This window comes from Nerophis ophidion, linkage group LG13 (genome assembly GCF_033978795.1).
Source record: "Nerophis ophidion isolate RoL-2023_Sa linkage group LG13, RoL_Noph_v1.0, whole genome shotgun sequence".
Lineage (NCBI taxonomy): Eukaryota > Metazoa > Chordata > Actinopteri > Syngnathiformes > Syngnathidae > Nerophis > Nerophis ophidion.
This window is the reverse complement of record NC_084623.1, coordinates 39,406,987-39,430,201: the sequence shown is the minus strand read 5'-3', so window position 1 is coordinate 39,430,201 and position 23,215 is coordinate 39,406,987. Positions and strand designations below refer to the sequence as shown.

General features: G+C 37.5%; 1 protein-coding gene across 5 annotated transcripts in view; it reads right to left on the bottom strand.

Moving 5' to 3' along the window:
* pik3cb (phosphatidylinositol-4,5-bisphosphate 3-kinase, catalytic subunit beta) overlaps positions 1–23,215 on the bottom strand; it is a 151,175-nt gene that overhangs the window by 20,173 nt on the left and 107,787 nt on the right. For all 5 annotated transcript variants that reach the window (XR_009809296.1, XR_009809297.1, XM_061918881.1 and 2 more), the window contains exons 5-13: positions 22,659–22,879; positions 15,733–15,912; positions 14,296–14,463; positions 10,199–10,288; positions 9,846–10,100; positions 9,673–9,769; positions 9,453–9,583; positions 5,851–5,901; positions 4,111–4,299 (exon numbers count right to left, since the gene is read on the bottom strand). Coding sequence is in view for 3 of the 5 variants with exons in the window: in XM_061918881.1 (XP_061774865.1) it covers positions 4,111–4,299; positions 5,851–5,901; positions 9,453–9,583; positions 9,673–9,769; positions 9,846–10,100; positions 10,199–10,288; positions 14,296–14,463; positions 15,733–15,912; positions 22,659–22,879 (1,382 nt within the window). In the remaining 2 variants the exon portion in view is untranslated. The remainder of the gene's footprint in view (positions 1–4,110; positions 4,300–5,850; positions 5,902–9,452; positions 9,584–9,672; positions 9,770–9,845; positions 10,101–10,198; positions 10,289–14,295; positions 14,464–15,732; positions 15,913–22,658; positions 22,880–23,215) is intronic.

Genomic DNA, 23,215 nt, shown 5'->3' with positions numbered 1-23,215 from the left:
AATACCATAACAATGCAATCCAATTCCAAAACCAAACCGGACCCAGCAACACTTAGAACTGCAATAAACAGAGCAATTAAGAGGACACACAAACACGACACATAACAAACCAAAAGTATTGTAACAAAAATGAATATTACCAACAACAGTATCAATATTAGTTGTAATTTCAACATAGCAGTGATTAAAAATCCCTCATTGACATTTTCATTAGACATAAAAAAAAAAAAAGTACAATAGTGTCACAGTGACTTACACTTGCATCGCATCTCATAAGCTTAACAACACACTGTGTCCAATATTTTCACAAAGATAAAATAAGTTATATTTTTGGTTCGTTTAATAGTTAAAACAAATTTACATTATTGCAATCAGTTGATAAAACATTGTCCTTTACAATTATAAAAGCTTTTTACAAACATATACCACTCTGCTAGCATGTCAACAGACTGGGGTAGATCCTGCTGAAATCCTATGTATTGAATGAATAGAGAATCCTTTTGAATCGGGGGGAAAATCGTTTTTGAATCAAGAACCGTGTTGAATTGAAAAAATAATCTATTTTGAATCGAATCGTGGGACACCCAAAGATTTGCAGCCCTACTATTAATCATGGCAGAGTGAGAGTTAACGACTACCTTGGGTCAAATGATAATACAGAACCTTTTACAGATACAGCTCTATCTAAACACTAAACATCATTAAACACTAGTGCTAAGAACATGGACACAGCCTTCTACCATACAAATATGCAAGCCATGATTTACAAGCTAGCACAAACTTTTACCAACTCAGAGGTGATCCAGAATCTCACTGGCTCAGTATGTTAATAGCTGCAGTAGCTACTTTACCTCAGTGATCAATTGCTAAAAGTAGTTGGCTCTTATGATAACTTAAGTCGCTATTACTTGGTTATTACACAGGTCACGGCATGTAAATGGGGTATTGTTGGTGCTTTTTAGATATTTTTAGAGGGCTTCATATGCGAAATAGATAATTACCATTAGCTACATTGTTAGCCAACTCCTGATTTTTTTGTTTTCATTATATTATTATTAGAGTTTACTTATGTTTTAGAATACATAAAAAAGTGAAAGGCATACAGTAATCACCATATGCTACCTCTTGATTTTTTAGTTTTCATTATATTTTATACATAATACTTTACATTTTCTTGAGGGAACTCTCCTGAAGGAATCAATAAAGTACTATCCATCTATATTATTACTAGAGTTTATTTATGTTTTCGAATGCATAAAAAAGTGAAAGGCATACAGTATGTTTTTTTCCACACTGCATAAGGCAAAAATCCCTCAAAAAGTGCATTTTCTCTTTAAAAGCCTACTGAAACCCACTAATACCGACCACGCAGTCTGATAGTTTATATATCAATGATGAAATATTAACATAGCAATACATGCCAATAAAGCCGGTTTAGTTTACTAAATCACAATTTTAAATTTCCCGCGGCGTTTCTTGTTGAAAACGTCACGAAATAATGACGCGTATGATGACGCGTGCGCGTGATGTCTCGGGTTGGAGGGGAAATATTAGCCCAGCACCACACACGGCTAAAAGTAATCTCTTTTCATCGCATAATTACACAGTAATTTGGACATCTGTGTTGCTGAATCTTTTGCAATTTGTTCAATTAATAAACTATAGATTATAAAGAAGAATGCTGTTGGTGGAAAGCGGTGGATTGCAGCTGCCTTTAGCACCGAAACACAGCCTGTGTTTCTTTGTTCGTTGTGAAGCTTTAACACAGAGCTGTCAAGCTAACATGTTTCTCTACGTCAACCAGCAAGTTTTTGGATGGGAAAATTGTGATATTAAGTCGGCTCTTACCGGGGACTTCAGTGGATTATGGGACTTCCTCCTGCAGCTCAAAAAGGCAGCTGTGATCTTGGTTCCTCCATTGGCTTCTCTGAGAGACACTGGCGTTCACCGCAGCCTTCCGACTTTCAGGTATGACTTTACAATCTCACTAAAACACTATTTAAACAATAAGCAGATAAGGGACCTTCCAGAATCCATCCATCCATCCATCCATTTTCTACCGCTTATTCCCTTTCGGGGTCGCTGGCGCCTATCTCAGCTACAATCGGGCGGAAGGCGGGGTACACCCTGGACAAGTCGCCACCTCATCGCAGGGCCAACACAGATAGACAGACAACATTCACACTCACATTCACACACTAGGGCCAATTTAATGTTGCCAATCAACCTATCCCCAGGTGCATGTCTTTGGAGGTGGGAGGAAGCCAGAGTACCTGGAGGGAACCCACGCATTCACGGGGAGAACATGCAAACTCCACACAGAAAGATCCCGAGCCTGGATTTGAACTCAGGATCATCCTAGTAAATGTGTCTAATTACATCTGAAACGGTCCCACTGCCGCCGCCTGGTGCTTCACTTTAACTTATCTCATCCACGAATATTTCATCCTCACTCAAATTAATGGGGAAATCGCCGCTTTTGTCTGTCAGAATAGCTCTTGCTGCTGGAGGCTCACATTATAAACAATGTGAGGATGTGAAGACCCCTACAACACGACGTCACGCGCACAAGGCTTTTTTATTAGCGACCAAAAGTTGCGAACTTTATCGTCGATGTTCTCTACTAAATCCTTTCAGCAAAAATATGGCAATATCGCGAAATGATCAAGTATGACACATAGAATGGACCTGATATCCCCGTTTAAATAAGAACATCTCATTTCAGTAGGACTTTAAGTCAAATCGATTTCAAAAATATGAGTAAGAAATATCCACATTAATATGGATATGTGTGGGATTTATAAAAATTACGTGAAATAAAATGCAGTGCTTAAATAGGGAGTGATTAGCATGTTTCATTTTGCTGAAAAACCATATATTTCCTTTATATTAACACATATATTGCTAACTGTCATGAGTCTTTCCTCTGCTTCACATTATTCAACTACTATTACGGTAGTAATGAATTAATTCTGATTTATCTAAATACATCCACAGCGGTACAGGTGAATGTTAGTGTTACGATGCATGAAGGAACTTTAACTTTGAGATGTCAATGTACTGAACCTTACTCTTTTTACTATTATTTACTTGCCTTAAAATCTACAGAAAAAAGTCTAGTTTTCCTTTTTAATCGATAGAAGGTTTAAAGTATTTTAATGTAATACTTTACAGCGGAACATTCATGAACCCCTCATATTTATTTGTGCTCAGTTGTCAGTATATCATCAGGTCAAGATGTGTTGGATGAGTGTCCCAACATACTGCTTACATTTAAGGATGGGTACCGATTCACATAAAATTTAATGGGACCATGTTTCAGTACTTAGGTTGCGCTTGATCTTACGCCGGGTCTTCGCCCTTTGGCACGCGGCGATGGCTTCAGCAGCACTGGGAGCGGACTTAGCCAAACGACCTATCGGTCATGTTGCAATTTTCAATGCCAACAAAGAAATTGTGTCAAAAGACACTCCAAAGTAAGTTAAATAAGGTGCCACCATCCCCAAAAATGGCCAGCTTGACGCTAATAAAAAGGCTTTGCTATTGCCATGCTACTGATTAGCTTTAACAATTTTACATGATAGTTTCAACACCTTCAAATTTGGTAATAAAAACTACAACTGAGATGCACTTTACTATCAAACAGCTGGTGTGTAATAAGTACAGTACTTATCATATTAACACTCTTTAGGGCGCAACAGACAGCAAAGACAGAACACACCATTAAGTGTACACTCCTGCCATCTAACATCTTGAACTTGCAACTGTAATTGCAACTAAATAGTCATACCTGCAAATGACTCAGAAATGTGAAAATAAAACAAGATAACAACTGAACTGCAGTTATGATATTCAGCTCACTTATAATGTTTAAAAAAAAAATTATATCTTACTATTAAAAACAATTATTGTTTATTTACACACAAAAAGTAGTACCATTGAGTACATTTGAACCGATGGGAATTCGTACCTTATCGGTTCAAGTACTCATCCCTACTTAAATTAACGGACTAAAAGTCGAAAGAGTTTGATTAATCCTGATTAGGCCTGCGAGACCTATCTTAAATTATTCCAATCCCTTACACGCATGTGGTTTGTTTCTCTACGAACCTGAGCCATGTCTTCGTGTTTGCTCCATTTTACTGAGAGTAGCAGCTTGGGCAGTGACTGAGGGAAATTTTGTCGGCAGTCGCAGCGTAGTGTCCAGATCAAATCCTTCTCGTTCTCACACAGCTGAGAGAGGGGATCCCGCTCCATGATCTCTTTAAGTTCAATATTGAACTTCTTACCACCACGACTCTGAAAAAAATGATGAAAGGTAAACAAAAAGATTGTTATAAAGTAGGTAGAGTATATCAAGCCCTATTTTTTATTTTATTAGCTTGAATTTACTACAACAACACCTTGATTTATGAACCCCTCATCGTACTTCATGTGCCTGTCATCACATCAAGCGTGGACGGTCAAATCGATCTGCGATACTCATTTACTCAGCACAGCACAATGCTTCTATTAGCTACTGTGCTACTTAGTGTACTTTTTAAGTGGGGTTCTTTTTAGCCTTTTTACGAAATGTTTCTGATATTGCTCGCTCAATATGAGTCCAACAAAAGCAATGGACAAGCAATGTGTGGTTTAAAATATTCCGGAAGCATCCAGTGTTGTCGAAACTGCTCTCTTCACCTCCCCCTTTCTTCCGCTGCACTCCAAGAAGATTACCCAACAAGGTAACAAGATTTATTTTTTATACCTAATCATTGTAGCAAGCTTCTGTGTGGAACAATTTCCCTTGTGGATCATTAAAGTTTGTGTAAGTTTAAACTGGCTGTTAAAGAGTCCACCACAGGGTCAGTGAAAATGTTTGTGCGTTTTGGCAGAGGGAATGTTTGAGAGGAGAGAATTCAGCTACCTTTTGTTGTTTTGAAAGTTGATCCATCACCCCTTTGTTTTGTTTGTTTGATATACAGTACTGTATGGCACTTTGTATTGTGACTAAGGTGTACAAACTTTTACTAAAATATAGAATTTTATCAAGGCTGAAACCCATTAGTCATGTTTGCTTCAACATACAAACTTTTCTATTTACAAATCCTGTTCTAGAACCAATTAAATTTATTAATAAATGTTTCACAGTACATCTAAAATAAAAACGCCAAAATCAGAACACTACTAATTTAAAATATGTATATAATTACACAAGAAACAAGGTTGATTAAGAGGCTTAAATTAAATGTATCCTGGTTAAAATTTTCCTCAAAAGCAGAAATTGAGCTTGTAATTTTTATTTTCTACTTTCGCCATTTCCCTGTCAGGGGTCGCCACAGGGAGTCAATCGCATGAACGGTTTTGGCTTAGTTCTGTGTAGTGCTGCATGCCTTTCCTGATGCAACACTGGCCAGGAATTCAACCCATGCCCTTTGCCATGAAAGGCAGAAACACGTACCATTACACCACCAGAAATAAAAAAAAAATGCTAATTGTAGTTATTCCATTATTGTTGGGGTTTTATCCATATAATGCAGCTACACATGCTTTGACATAGTGTGTTCAGGCATGCTTTCCACATGCTTGAGCACAAGATTATGCAATGGGCTGTTCACACCCGGTTGAGGGGTAGTACAGGAAAAAGTGTAACCAGAGATTGGAGTCTAGTTTTAAAGGAGACTTAACTATTTCGTTGTTACACCCGAGCAGAAAGTAGGGTTGTCGGGAGAAGAGTTGTGTGTGTGTGTCTGTGTGTACGCACAGAGAGAAGAGTCACATTAACAATGCATCAGTGCTTGTGTGACCTAATTTTTAATATTTGGCTTTGTGAAAGCAGCCACACGCCCCGACTGTACATGAACTCACCATAGGTGCAAAGTCACTCGCTCTAACAATCTCTGCAGCTTTTTCCAGGATCTGTAAACACAATTTATTAAAAAAGTTACAAACAACGCAGAAGAAATATAAAATAACTATGATCCAGATGCTAAGAGCCACTGACTTGTTATAATGGAACGACTACTGCTTTCCTCAATAATTATAAAAAAAGAAAAAAGGAAAAATAATTGGCTGCATGATTTTGAACATCAACAGCGAGATAGCAGAAATTTAGACACAAATGGTTGTTCCAACTGGATAATGATCCCAAACATACTTCAAAGCTCTTTTTTTTTTATCTGACATGACATGGACAAAAATAAGACCTTGTGGAGGAAAGATCTGTGGTCAGATGAAACACAAATTTAGCTATTTGGCCACAATACCCAGCATTTTTTTTGGAGGAGAAAAGGTGAGGCTTTTCATCCCAGGAACAACATGCCTACCGTCAAGCATGGTGGTGATAGTATTATGCTCTCGGCCTGTTTTGCTCCAAATGGAACTAGTGCTTTAGAGAGAGTAAACTGGACAATGAAAGAGGGCGATGACCTCCAAATTCTTCAGGACAACCTAAAATAATCAGCCCGGAGGTTGGGTCTTGGGCGCAGTTTGGTGTTCCAACAGGACAATGAACCCAAACACACGTCACAAGTGGTAAAGGAATGGCTAAATCAGCTAGAATTCAGGTTTTAGAATGGCCGTCCCAAAGTCCTGATTTAAACAGGTGGACAATGATGAAGAAACAAGTCCATGTCAGAAAACCAACACATTTAGCCGAACTGCACCACATTTGTCAAGAGGAGTGGTCAAAAATTCAACCACAAGCATGCCAGAACCTTGTGGATGGCTACCAAAAGCGCCTTATTGCAGTGAAACTTACCAAGGGACATGTAACAAAATATTAACATTGCTGTATGTATACTTTTGACCCAGCAGATTTGGTCACATTATCAGTAGACCCATAATAAATTCATAAAAGAACCAAACTTCATGAATGTTTTTTGTGCCATGTATATATATATATATATATATATATATATATATATATATATATATATATATATATATATATATATATATATATACACACACACACACACACTCACACACACACACAGTTGTGGTCAAAAGTTTACATACACTTGTAAAGAACATGATGTAATGGCTGTCCAGAGTTTCCAATCATTTCTACAACTCTTATTTTTTTATGATAGAGTGATTGGTGCACATACTTGTCACAAAAAACATTCATGAAGTTTGGTGCTTCTATGAGTATACATACAACAATGTTAATATTTGGTTACATGTCCCTTGGCAAGTTTCACTGCAATAAGACGCTTTTGCTAGCCACCCATAAGCTTCTGGCAAGCTTCTGGTTAAATTTTTGACCACTCCCCTTGACAAAATTGGTGAGGTTCACCTAAATGTGTTGGTTTTCTGACATGGACTTGTTTCTTCAGTATTGTCCACATGTTTAATTGTGCCATTCCTTTACCACTTTTGACGTGTGTTTGGTTCATTGTCCTGTTGGAACACCCAACTGCACCCAAGACCCAACCTCCGGGCCGATGATTTTAGGGTGTCCTGAAGAATTTGGAGGTAATCCTCCTTTTTCATTATCCCATTTAAAGCACCAGTTCCATTGGCAGCAAAACAGGCCCAGAGCATAATACTGCCACCACATTGCTTGACGGTATGGTTGGTGTTCCTGGGATTAGTGTTCCTGTGATTAAAGGCCTCGCATTTTCTCCTTCAAACATACTGCTGGGTATTGTGGCCAAACAGCTAAAACATTTTTTTCACCTGACATCAGATGGACAAAGATAACACCTTCTGGAGGAAAGTTCTTTGGTAACCAAATATTAATATTGCTGTGTGGATACTTTTGACCCAGCAGATTTGGTCACATTTTCAGTAGGCCCATAATAAATTCATAAAAGAACCAAACTTCATGAACTTTTTTTGTGACAAGCAAGTATGTGCCCCAATCAATCACTCTATCACAAAAAATAGGGATTGTAGAAATTAGTGGAAACTCAAGACAGCCATGACATTGTGTCCTTCACAAGTGTGTGTACATTTTTGATCACAACTGTATGTTTTATATATATATATATATATATATATATATATATATATATATATATATATATTATATATATATATATATATATATATATATATATATATATATATATATATATATGAATATATTCACATACATACTGTACCTATACACACATACATAGTCGGTGTGTGGGCGCAGCTTAAATACTGGTGCGCTCTATCGTCCGATTAATCAGACAAAAAAACACAGGACGGCAGTGTAATAATAATATCAATTAAATATTCAAATCATTTCCTACTACTGGCTCTGATTTAAATGATCTAGTTTTTGCCATAAAACCCTCCAGCGTCCAAGGACTTTTTTCTTTAGTTTGTTAACGACAAAAAAAATTTTCATAATAAAAAGTATGTACTGTAAATTACATTCATTCATATCATTCGTAATGAGTGTATGTAAAACTTTGACTACAGTGGTACCTTAACTTAAGAGTGCCCCACATTAAAAGTATTTTGAGGTATGACCTGTCTCTTGGATAATTGTTATGCTTTAAGTTGCAAGCACAAAATTGCGTTACAAGCATTCTAACCATCAGTCGGCGTAGCAAATGTCACAGTGAAGCCTATATGGTCCGACAAAAACTTCTGGTTTTACCCGCGAGGATTAGCTTGTATCTAGTGATCAACATAACTTTGTTTTCCAACCATGGGATGGAAGAAAGTGAGCGTGAAGGACAGTGCTGAGAAGAAGTGGATGCTATTCATTCTCTCTTGCCTTCAGGGCGCCGTAATATCTTCCTATCTTTAAAATGAATCGCTGCCCTAAATCAAATCAAATCAACTCTTAAACCCTTAAATTCTCCATAGGATTATTTTTATTGTTACCTTAAGTTTTTATTTCTTAAAATGTTTGATATGTGATGTATTAACTATTTACTGACGACTATTTATTGTGGGCCTTGTAGGACAACCAACTGCTCAAAATAAATTGCTCTTTGAAGGTTTAATAAAGTTGTTTGAATTGAAATTAATTAAATTGAATTTAAAAAAGACTTAAATTTGCCCGTATCACTCCTAGTCTGCAGCACACTGAAGCAGTATGAGTCTAACAGCAGTCAAAAATGTTAAAATAATATCCAAACGGAGAACATCTATTCAAGAAAATATGGAAAAACTGCTGATGGTGTGTTTGATGGAAGGAGATACCATTGAAATCCACTTACTTTCCAAGGTAAATGTTGTACATTACTGCAGTTGTTAGTAGTACATTCTATTATTGCATCGTTTTTACATACGTAATATTTATTATCTAAAAGTTGTTTTTTCTTTTTAAAAGGCACGCAACATATCAAAATTATGCTGTTTTGTGGGTGCCAAGCACCAATTTCAATTAATTTTAATGAGACGATTTGAGATACAAGTGTTTCAAGTTTAGAGCTTCGTCAAAGAGCTAATTAAGCTCGTAAATTGAGGTACGACTGCTTCCGTCTAAAAGGTATGTTTCTGTGATTCAGTCGCTGTCTGACCTTATCGAAGGGAGGAAAAATGATGGGGTGTGATGAGTACTCTAAGAAGTTGATGTGCAGAGCTGTGGCGTTCTCAGTGTATGGGTTGGTTTGAATAGTTCCTATGGGGTTCAGCATCTCTTCAAGTTCATCTGTCCAATACACAAACATACAATATTTACCTAAAGAAGCTTGCTTATCTCGGTTTTAATTAAAAAAATAAAAAGTTGTGGTAGAATACCAGGAAATGAGGACCAGCAATAAAGGATGATATCCCCGGTCTTTAGTTGTCCTTTGTAGTCAAACACCATGGTGTTTACCCATGCAATTGGGTAGTGCTAGGACACAGGGAGATAGAAGAGTTAACAACATAACAGTCAAGTGGGAAGGTTTGTAAACTAACTGGTTTCTTACCACTTTCCCTGCTTTGCGAATGGTCTGGTACTTGTTTGGATGAGTGTTTTTAGTGGACTTCTGCTTCTTCACCTTATCCATGACAGCGTAGATGGCGAAACAGAGGCGTGTCATTCGTGGCAGGTCGCAGACGGAGATGTCAAATTCTAACAAGTTGTCTTTCCAGGTGTGCTCCGAGCGCCCGCTGCTCTCACTGCTTACAGCTGGTTTGCACAGCAGCTCTGTTCCGTGAAAAAGCCCGGCCCTGACCTGTACCTGAGCACCACAATAATTTCATTTACATGTGTTTTTGAAATACTATCTACCACCTATCATGTTGTTTTTCATAAAGGACTGACATAATCCAAGATTACCTTAGCAGTTTCCTCTGCATTCACCTTGCTGCCTTTCAGTAGAACTATCTTAAATGGCCTTGATACGCTCCACACACAAGTCTGTGCTTGCTGCAGGGGGAGAAACAGCAACACATTATGCTGTAATAATTCATACGAATGCATAGATACACCGAAACAATGTGTGTGGTGGGCTGTATAAGTGGGTGAAGGGGGTTCATTGCAATAAAAAACAAAGGCATGTGGCTTTGCGAGAGCCAGCTGTAAACAGAACATACAGCATCCCAATATATATATACAGTATATATATATATATATACAGTATATATGTATATATATATATATATATCATACAGTAAGTACAGTAATAATACGCATATCTACTCTTAGTTTACTCTTTTTCTTTATTTATCAACACCAAGGATGGACAGTATGGCCTAAAATATGTATTGTGATGTATACATTGCAGCTTCTTGCGATAATATATATATATATATATATATATATATATATATATATATATATATATATATATATATATATATATGTATATATATATATATATATATACACACACACACACATATCACAATTACAATATTATCAGGACATAAATGACAATATTAACCAGTTCAAAACGGGTTACAAAGAATCCTAATATGGCATATGCAGTAATACATTGCGTTGTTTCTGGTTGGATTATTTCCCAAATTCAAATTCTGCTAAGGGTCCCAATTGAACCAGGCTAACAACTTGGTTGGCATTATTACTGTTGATATTTGTATTGATCCGCCCACCACTGTTTACATTGAAGGGCTATAGCTTAGTGTTAGCATGGCTTCACATACTGTATCCTTTAGTGGTGTGTAGTGTAGCATTTTTAGGTATTCCTTGCCCCCCACTGATAATAGTATTTTTAATGTATATTCTATATCTATTCTTTTCTCATTTATTTTGCGCCATGGATGCAATGATTACTGATTTAGACAACTTCGCACTGTGGAGGGACGTTAACCGCCAGCTCGGCAGAGAGGATGCAATTTTGGGGAAAACAGAATAGGATGTGTCATCAAAATGCAATAACACGATATGACGATAGTATTATAATCTCTATCGTCTGCCATATTTATATAATCTAATATCATCTATCTATCGAGCACACTATGGTCTGGATCTACTAAAGCTTTGTGCGTCCTAAAACACGTGCAAACTTGATAATACACGCAAAGCTGATCTACTAAATGTGTGCGAATTGAATCGCGTCTGTTAAAAGAGCAGACTAAAACATGCAATCCATTTTGTGTCTGTCTTAATTAATATGCAAAATATATGCTGATCATCAAAACACCCAAAATGTAAATATAATAAACAGCATGCACAATGTGATTTATCAACACTCTTCACCATTTTGGCAACACTATTTTGCATTTTATTTAGAACGTTTGAAAAGGACGTGCAAACTGACCAAGTTACACACACGGCTGTGAGATAGGAGTGCTTGCACTGCAAAGACACACGATGGACAGAGCGTCCTAAATCCTAAGTGTATGTTTCAACATATTCGGACAATCAGAAATTTAAAAAAAATATTAAACACATCGTCACGGTCAGGAATAAAAAAAATATTAAACACATTGTCTATTCAGTAACATCCTTTTAGGGAATGGTTAAAACAATTTCAATTTATGCCTTTTGGTGTCATTTAATATATTTTTATGGACGTTTGTTTTTTCACATACAATATATATTACTGACATATATCCTATATGCTAAAAACTAGGGGTGTCCCCCAAAAATTTTTTTCAGATTAATCAGGATTTTTATTTGTAACAATTTTAAATAGATTAAAAAAAAACCCTCATTCAGTATAAGGATATTTGTTTTTACGGTTCTGTCCAGTCCTCAAGCAAATCATATTGTTGATGTAGATTCCCATATCTGCTTTACAAATTTACTTTAGAGAAGAGAATTGTGCTATACTTCTCTTCTTGCCGTATTTGTATTTGACTTCATTAAATATTTGGGTAGTAGTTGTCTTTTAAGTAATATAGTATTTGATCAGAGGTATTTATTTAATTTATGGAGGAATTTAGTTAATCAGAGAACTGGCATTCAATGTTAAAAGTATAGATTTTGAATTGAGAATCGTTTTGAATCAAGGATTGATTCTGGATCGAATCGGTACACCCAAGAATCGAATATAATCGTGTGGTGTCCAAAGATTCACAGCCCTACTAAAACGTCTTGAAATATAAATTATTCGGCATCTTGAGCGCCGTAGTGCAGCTTCCCTCCCATGCAAGTATAGCTGTTTGAAAAAAAAAGTGCTGTCAATGTAGTTAGATGCACTGTGCAACTGCTTCTAAAATGCCCATTAAAAGTGGTAGATGTATCCTGCTTGTTTGAAAACAGAGCAAAATGCCAGTTAGCATAATAACATTGCACAGGCAGTGATAGTAGATGACACGCAACACAGCCAAAACACGCTATTTTATAGATTGAACCCCAGGTTTAGCGCGGGGAATTTGGATCTTGGTAAATCAGGCCCTATTCGTGATCAAAAATGACTGTATGTTTTAGAAAAAACAAATTGGTTTTGGTTAAAACCACAACTACCTGAAAAATACTGAACAGGAAGTTGAACATGAATGCTATTGTTGTGAGTGTGATGTCGGGAGGTGATAAGGATCAATTGAGAGACAGTGACACTACACACACACACACACACACACATGGCTGAACTACAATAAACTAATACATTAAAAAAACTGATTTAAATGAAGGCAAACTGTAATAAGGTTCACCAAAAACATACGATTCAGGTGTTTCTTATGTATGCATTGATTGATAATGAAAGCATTGATGCATTCCGAAACAACAAAGACTGATACTATGTCACGAGATGACGTGTCAATTTTTGCAGGTGCAGATGCAGGTGCTGTGTCATTTGACTATGAAGCGTCAAACTGTGTTTATCAGGAAGAGCTTTTTTCGGCTTACAAGCGACAGCTTGTACTGAAAGAAACCGAAGGAGTGGAACAGGGAAAAAGGTGTGGGATAATTTTGATTTTATAGCACCAAATTAGGTAATTTATTCAATTTTTACATATTTAGTACTGTTTGGCTAATTGACCAGAGTTGCACGTTCCATATTCCTAGTCATTTAGAATTTAAAAAAAATTGCTTATGATTATTTTGTTTGTCGGTCAAATGTCGTTACTTTTTAATCAAGCAGATGGTGCCAATATGAAACACCAACATAGTCTCAGTATAGTGTCAATATTCTGCAGGTCAAATGCAGTTACTTTTTAATCCAGCAGATGGTGCCAATATGAAACACCAGCATAGTCTCAGTTTAATGTCTTTATAGCTCAGTTGCTATTTACCCAACACTAATGATTGCACCTATTTTGTCAAGTCAATACCTATTTGAAAATTTAGCCATGATCTGTTAGCATAAGTACATTTAAAACTATGTTGGTTAGTGTTTTTTTTAAAGCATGCACACACAATGTTACCATTTGAATGCCTGTTTAGAGTTCCATCTCCACCGCATCTTCAGCTGTTTTCTAACAGAAGGTATCTTGTATTTACTTATATTACCATATTCTCCCCAAATTATTCAAATAAAAAATGTTTTTCTTTCATAGAGTGTCCTAATTCATTCCTAATTACATCAGCTAAGTTAGAATGCTTGGCAAGAGAGCAAATGCAAGCAAGTAATTCATAACATAGTCTCATAACAGACAGTAGTCTAAGTATGTGCTTTGTCAAACTGAATACGTAACGTACACGAATAAGAAAAAAACATTTGTGACACCTAGAGGTATTTTGTGTGTATAGGAATATTGTCTATATCTACACGTCACATAAAGATTTAAAAATATATACATGAAAGCGCACCCACATTTATACCACAAAATGAAACTGAAATGAATTCCTTGAATGTATCGAACTCTAGGAGTTTACTGTATATCTTTTATGCCCTATTAAGCCTAGATAATATTTTCATTGTTTTAGTTATGGCTTACAGAATTTTAGATTTTCACTGCATCAAGTAATTTTTGGTTACCTTATTAAGTCATCATTTACATCACTTACATAATTTTTTGACTTACCGTAGGAACCCGTCTTTTGGGAGGTAGAGGTAAAGGTGGGTTGGAGGTCTTGCGACTGACCACTGCTCCAATGGTGGAAATTTCCTTTTCAAACATGGTCTTGACTGTGCTGGAGTGGACCAGGGTGAGATGTGGAGACTCCTTTGACTGCATGCATGAGCGTATATACTACCCACAAGACAGGATATGTGCAATTTGCACAGATTACAAATGGAACAATAATAAGCACAATCATACTACAGTTCATATTATTTTCATGAGTCCTCCTGGATAAGATCTATGAGCAGCTTTTCATGCTACACAGTAAAAATCAAAAACGACATCGTACTATAGTTATACCCCTCTTAGACAACAATGCATTGAACGCAGAAAAACATTGAAATGGCAAGTCATAAACAAATATTAATAAAAACTACAATGAATGTAAAAGCATATAGTGGAAGATCGATTTACAAACCGTTCATCAAACAAACATTTACATTTACGAACCACGGACTGAGCAAAAATATGCTTTGGTGTATGAACTTTATATCCATGGTACGACTGTTTCATCCACGCCCACAATGCCTTGCATCACAGCCATTGCGGGCGGGCTGATCGATCTCCAGTTCATTCAGTCAGCAGAGCATAGTGCTGCTGTTAGCTACTGTGCTACTTTGTGTGCCTTTTAAGTGTTTGTTTGTTTTGTTTTTTAGCATTTTTAACAGCATTTTTCTAGTTTAGATAGCTAATGTGAGTCCTCAAAAAGCACTGATAGCTAAAATGAGTCCCTAGAAAGCAAAGGATACAAGCGATGTGTGGTTTGAAACTATCAGGAAAGTATCCACAGCGTTGTCGACACTGCATTCCCCTCCTTTCTGCTGCATGCAAAGACGATTAACCGACAAGGTAAAGTGGATTTTATTTTTTAATCTGAAATAGTGTAGCAAACTGGCATTTAAAGTTAGGATCAAACTTTGAGTGCACCACAGGGATAGTGACAGTGTGTTTGTGTGTAGACAGGTAGTGTAGTTGTTGTTTTTAAAAGAAGAGAGTTAAGCTACCTTTTGTTTTGATTTTGTTATTAAATAAAAAGTTGCTAACACCCTTGCTAAAATATGGACTTTTGTTGAGGTTAAAACTCAATATTCATGTGTACATTCTTTATGTAGACATTTGCATATAAAAACTTTATCGATGAAACCTGTTGAAAGTTCCACTGTATGTAAAAGATGCCAAAAATATTTTGGGAATACATGAATAGATTAATAATCTAATCAGGGGGCAGTTTGGGCTAATTTATCTGTCTTTGCCTGGATGCAAATTTGTATTTGTTGTTATTTTGGTGGAAATTGGCCTTCCATTGGATTCTTAAAGCGGTCTGTTAAACAAAAAAAGGTTACTACTATTACTTTTGTTCTTACAACATATACTTGCCCACGATATGCACTCACTGACCTTATATTGCCACAGTGCGTGGTCTCCACAGAGGAACTCCATGCAATGGCTGACTCTGAGGACATACTGTCCTCGCCATGCCTCCTCTTCAGGCCCATGGGTGGTCAGCCACTTCCTCACAGCAACCTCCATGAGCTCTGCGGGGGTGCAGGATGCAGGCACCTTCAGACTGGCAGAATCCTGTGGGAGAAGAAATCCATGATTGCAAATACATACCTATATGTATGGTGTGGTGTGAGAAATTTAAAGGGGACCTAGGATAATCTTAAATCTTTTCTGACTTATACATGTTGTTTTAATGTTGGATACCCATGTAAAACAATAAATGAAATCATAAGGTTAATGCATGCAGTTTTGGATGCCTCTGGTTTTGCAGTCTGGCGACGTTGTGACATCACAGCGAGGTGGATGTACTTATTTGGACAATAAGTATTCGTGGACATTAAGTATTCGCTACTGGCCAGAGGGGAGGAACTCCTCCTCCTTCGTTTCAGGCTGTAATGTAACACAAAAAGGTAAGATAAATGATTATCTTAAAATCCCAAGTGAAACGTCAAACATTAGGGTTGTCATCTCAATGCACTTGTGTGCTACTGTAAAAAGACAATGAGATTCAAATAATGAAAACACTGAACAAATGGTGCAAAAGTTCTAAATCACAGTGTTATTAGCTCTCATGCATAAGTGACCTAAATAGATGATCATTTGTGGCGGTATGTGTTATCACACATCCGCATATAGAAGCTATTACTTGGCTGTGAGTATCAATCGCTTCGCATTTATGAACATGAAAAAAAACTGTTTGAAAAGCCTACTCGGAAAAGATGGTCACTATTGTTAGCTGTCAAATACAAATATTTTGCTGTTGGATATTGTTTTCGAACATCGGGACTCCGATGGGACTCCTTTGGGATGTTTTTCAAAGAAGACGTTCAAAAGAAATTTAACTCAATGTGAAGTGACTGATAAATCAGGTAAAAAGATAAGATACATTCATAATTGCTATTGATTTGAATCATCTACAAGTGCACTAAATGTTAACAGTTTTTAAGCAGACAATCTCAGATTATATTTACAACACTGAAAATTGGGGGATCAGAGGGAACAAAATGTGATAAAGTGGATTCAAATCATAGCACTAGTAAAAATATACACATTTTGCACTTTAAATAAATGTTTAGGTTTTATTGATGACTCTTAGTGTGAGCAATGGTATGCATTTGTGTAGTTTATGTAAAGCTGAAAAGAAACAAACCAAACTGTAGCCACTGGCAGTTTAAACTCACAAAGACAGGCATGTAAAGCAACGATAAGTCACTGAGTTCATATTCAACTTGTACAAGCGATGACTTGTGCTTGGTGGAGAATGAACTTGTGCTTCAAAAGACTGGTTGACAGGTCCTGAAACGCCACAGAGACGCTAACTGTTAATTATTCTAATTATAGCACAGTACTGACCTGATTCCTGAGGTTGAATCATACTTTTTGGATTATATAATGCATCAATGAGTAAATAACAACATTGTGATGGGGGGAACATACAACCATATACCACATGAATATGCAAGCAGAAATGAGATAAATGCTTACACAATGCCTGATTAAGTACAGTAATTATGTCTAACCTCCAGATAAGGACAATGATATCACTCAAAAGGTTGTGAACTCTGCTGTGAACAATGACCATGTTCACTTCAAAACAATACAACACAACACACTTCCTGACCATAAAATAGGTTATTGTGTCTGGCCTCCAAATAAGTCTTCCTGTCAGTGTCCACCTAAGTGTCACAAATGTCCAGGTTTTTTTTTTACACACATGTTGATTAAAGTATTTGGCATTGTCAGCAAAGTGATGAAAAAGCGAAAATGTGTAAATACAAGACAAGAGTAAGACGTGGGCAAAATATCAATGTGAGGACAAACGGATTTCAGTCCCCGAAGTCAGTGTTTGGTGAATGGTGTACTTTCTTGGTCGCCGGACTATTGAAAAAAGCTTTGAGTAGTTTTCTTTAAAGGGATCATAAACTTTGTTTTAGCTCCCATTTTAATGAGTTGAACTGAAATATCTAAAACGTTTACAAAATGGACGAAAGACCTTTTCCTTTCAAATATTGTTCACAAATCTCTAAATTTCTGTTAGTGAGCATTTCATCAATCCATCCCACCTCAGAAGTGTGGCATATCAAGATGCTAATTAAAGTGCAACACATCTCTTTCGCATAGAGTTGATCAGGTTGTTGATTGTGGCCTGTGGAACGTTGGTCCACTCCTCTTCAATGGCTGTGGGATGTTGCTCGATATTGGTAGGAACTGGAACACGCGGTCGTATATGCCGATCCAGAGCATCCCAAATATGCTCAATAGGTGACATGTCTGGTGAGTATGCTGGCCATGCAAGAACTGGGATGTGTTCAGCTTCCAGGAATTGTATACAGATCCCTGTAACATGGGGCCGTACATTGTCATTAGAGATGTCCGATAATATCGGACTGCCGATATTATTGGCCGATAAATGCTTCAAAATGTAATATTTCTATCGGTTTCAAAAAGTAAAATTCATGACTTTTGAAAACGCCGCTGTGTACACGGACGTAGGAAGAAGTGCAGAGGGCCAATAAACCTTAAAGGCACTGCCTTGGCGTGCCGGCCCAGTCAGATAATATCAACAGCTTTTCACACTCACAGGTGAATGCAACGCATACTTGGTCAAAAACCATACAGGTCACACTGAGGATGGCCGTATAAACAACCCTAACACTGTTAAAAATATGCGCCACACTGTGAACCCACACCAAACAATAATGACAAACACATTTTGGGAGAACATCCGTACCCTAACACAATTTAAACAGAATAAATACCCAGAATCCCTTGCAGCACTAACTCTTCAGGGATGCTACAATATACACCCCCGCTAACCGGTACCCCCCCAACCCTGCCCACCTCAACCTCCTCATTCTCTCTCAGGGAGAGCCTGTCCCAAATTCCAAGCTGCTGTTTTGAGGCATGTTAAAAAAAATGCACTTTTGTCACTTCAATAATAAATATGGCAGTGCCATGTTGGCATTTTTTTCCATAACTTGAGTTGATTTATTTAGGAAAACCTTGTTACTTTGTTTAATGCATCCAGCGGGTCATCACAACAAAATTATGTATAATAATGTGTTAATTCAGGATCTTTATATATCGGTATCGGTTGATATCGGTATCGGTAATTAAGAGTTGGACAATATCGGCAAAAAAGCCATTATCGGACATCGCTAATTGTCATGATGCAACATGAGGTGATGGTCTCGGGTGAATGGCACAACAATGGTCCTTAGGATCTCGTCACGTTATCTCTGTGGTTTAAAAATGCCATCAATAAAATGCACTTGCGTTCATTGTCCATAACATACTCCTGCCCATACCATAACCCCACCCCCAACACGGGCCACTCGATACTCAATGTTGACCTGAGAAAACCGCTCTCTTACACGATGCCACACGCTGTCTGCCATCTGCCCTCTGCCCTGAACAGTGAAAACCGTGATTCATTCGGGAAGAAAACACCTCTCCAACGTGTCAGATGCCATGAGTATTTGCCTAAACAAGTCGGTTACGATGATGAACTGGAGTCAGGTCGAGACCCCGTTGAGGAAGACGAGCATACAGATGAGCTTCATTGAGACGGTTTCTCACATTTTGTGCAGAAATTCTTTGGTTATGCAAACGAATTGTTGCAGCAGCTGTCCGGGAGGCTGTTCTCAGATGATCATGGAGGTGCATCTGCTAGATGTAGAGGTCTTAGGCTGGTGTGGTTACACGTGGTCTGCGGTTGTGAGGCCATTTGGATGTACTGCCAAATTCTCTGAAACGCCTTTGGAGATAGCTTATGGTAGAGAAATTAAAATGTAATTTTCGGGCAAAAGCTCTGGTGAACATTCCTGCAGTCAGAAAGCCCAATGCACGCTACTTCAAAACTTGCAACATCTGTGGTATTGTGCTGTGTGATAAAATTGCACATTTCAGGGTGGCCTTTTATTGTGGGCAGCCCTCTAGGTCATACAGCATCTTGATATGCCACAACTGTGAGGTGGGATGGATTATTCCTCAGCAAAGAAGAAATGCTCACTAACCCAGATTTAGACAGATTTGAGAACAACATTTGAGAAGAAAAGGTATTTACCATGAATTGATTAACGTGGACCACGACTTCAACAAGTTGAAAAACTTATTCGGGTGTTACCATTTAGTGGTCAATTGTACGGAATATGTACTGAACTGTGCAATCTACCAATAAAAGTATCAATCAAATCAATCAATTTGTGTATATAGTAAAAATGTTAGATCTTTGAGTTCAACTCATGAAAAATGGGAGCAAAAACCAAAGTGTTGCGTTTACATTTTTGTTCAGTGTGTTATGATTTTTAATCTGCATCTTCTTCATTGTGGTCTGCATAACATGTAATGGTGGAGCTTTTGGTCCAACTGTTATGTACATTTAGTTTAACAGACCATCTTTAAGCCATTTTCTGACTGCGACTTGAAAATGAGCCATCCAGTGTGTAGCCTTGTTTACGTGCCAAAACATTCCTCCTTGCCTCGCCCAATGTTACTACGTCTCTGCCCTGTCAGCCATATCGTAATTTTTAGCTGTACATTTTCATCTCGAGTCTACTGACAAACATAAGTTAGAACCTTGCAATACCTTTTTTTTTTTTTATTAGAAATGGCAACAGTGGAAGATTTTAGCAATTAACAGTAGATGTACGGGCCAGTCTGCCTTGCAACTAGAGGGTAGAGGAAAAACAAGGAAAAAGGTATCGCTAAGGTTTATTTTAAAGTACCAGTAGGGTGGAAAAACTATATTGCCTTTTTATTGAAGGTATTATAATATATATCTGATTCATGACACCAAAATACTTACAAAGTTTGCCAATAAATAGATATTATCAAAATGGTATCAACCTCGTGGAGATTCCTGAGGCATTTTGAGAGTTAATGATGAAGCAGGTCACGTGATCCGTGACACAGCGTTAGGAACCACAGACCCATTCGCCAACAACAACACGAATCAAGTAGACTTTGTGAAAGCCAAAAATGAGTACTTTGGGAAAAATTATGATCCAGAACTTTATAATTTTGAGCCTAAACACAAACAGAATGAGCAGTAAGTTTTATAAGCCAAGTGCAAAACGGATGTAGTTTTATTGTAGCACTATAACATCAGAAGTATTGCTAGGTGCTAAACATACAAACTAACCTTTATAAAACACTTAATACAACAAACACTTACTAATTCCCATGGAAAGATTCCAACTTTGAATATTCCCAGAATTTTGCAACCCTAGTCTCTCGGCCTTTGGCAAAATTTTCTACTACCAGGTGAGGGATGCATGAATTATGTATGATCTAGAATGAACTTTTATCAAGTTTGAGACAGAGCAGAAGTAGCTGTCGGCTTAGTGTGTCACCAATAGCAGCGTAAGCTAGCCTTAGCTCACTGCTATCAATGCGCCGCTAAATTAGGCAGTCTGTGTTAGCGCTTAGAATAATCATAATAGATTTTTTTCATGTTTACTTCAGATGCAGTCAGTAGTCATTTGTTAAACCTTAGTTATACGAGTAGTGTTCTTCGAGGTTCCATTTTGGGTCCTCTCTTTTTCATCATTTGGGCTATTTGGCTGCGGGCCCAAGATTTGGGTTAAAAAAACTTTTCAGAAACTCACATTTTTGCAGCATATAATCTTTAGATTTTTTTGTCCATAAAATGGCAGAGCGCTCTGTAACTATACCAAAATTCAAAGTCTGCTGTAGAAGACACTGGTTTGCCAGAATACGCAAAATAGGACAATTAGTGAAGGGAGAAGCCCGGCCGACCAGTCCTTAGCTTTCTGAAAATGTGCCTCCCACCCCCATAAAAAGTTAGTTGACTATCCCTGCCATGAAGCAGTATGCAGGTGATGTGTTATTATAATGTGTGTCTCCCTATTTGAAACAACCATGTACATGTATTCAAGAATATAACATATAAGTAGCTTGGTAAACTATGTTATCTATACCAGGGGTTAATCTTTTTGACCTCAGAGACCAACTTTTCCACTACGGAGGGGACTGAGGCCCACAGAAATATTAACACTGTATTAGTAATCATATTCTTGATTGTAATCATATTAAAAAAATATATCTAACCTACTTACAGTTTAACAGGATAAACGTTGTCAAATCAAATTATATGAAATCCTGTGTTATCCCAAAAATTGTAATCAAGGCTTAGGTCAGAATGAATACAAAAATAAAAACAAGAGACTAATGAAACATATATTTACATATAACTACGCATTGCTACAATAACTTTTAACTAAATTAATATTGCGCCCTAACAATGGGCCTGAGGCCCGATGGTTAAGAAACACTGACCTATGCGATATACAATGCTACATGTTAATGTTTTACTACATTTACTGGACTTACCATGTCATTGTATCCACCGTTGCCATTAACTGTAGAAACGGTCTCCTCGTTTAAATATAATTTTGGGTAAATCCTTTGGTATATTGTCCTCAGATCAAGGCAGCGGTATTTTACTAGCCTGGTTCTGTGCTTCATGTCAGGACAACAAGTTTTGCTGGGCCCCAGGAATTCCAAGGTACATTGTCACAAAACACGAAAGTTGAGCAGGCACTTCTTACTTCTTCATATGAGGCCGGAAGTGTGTGGAGTGACCTGTGCCTGGTTAATCCAACCAATAAGAGCATTTTTGATCACCAGGTCGCACTGTGGATAAACTGTTAGTAGAATGGCGAACTAGATACCTGCAACGGCTCCAAAGGTTTGAATTCAAATATTTAGGAGTGATGGGGATGGGGTTGGTTTTGCATAATAAGACCCCTTTAGTAAATTATCGAATGTTAAAGCAGCACAGGCCCATAAATGTTTACCTGTGATTGGTCAAAGTGAATGATGACTTTCAAGTCGTTTGAACGGTCGCCGAGCCCATCGTTGATGACACTTGGCTCAAGCTGAGGGGAGAAGCACGCCTGCAACCACTCGGTCCACGTCATCATCTGGTGCCGATGCATCCTGTCTTCACTGATGCGAGACATTTTACTGCGAAAGTCCTTTACTTCCTGGTCATTTATAGCATCGAGTTCATGGAGACCTAGAAAAATAACAGTTGCAGTTTTACAAAAATATATATATATATTTTTTTTAAAAGGGCAAGTTGTAAAGCCAAAGCCAGTCTGTCATGTCTAATAACTCTAGGTCCTTCCTCGTGAATCAGTGAAGGAGCTATTGCTGTAACATGGCTGTGCCGAGCGTTTACAGAACCAAATGTTCTTGACAGCTCAAAAGCAAGCAATAATTCATCCTCGTCGTATAATTATTTCAGTCATTTCACACAGTTCCTAATTACATATGGCAGTCAGATGATGAATGGATTGTTTATCCAATGGGTCATGCAAATGAAGAGTTTCCTACAGTGAGACTAGGAACA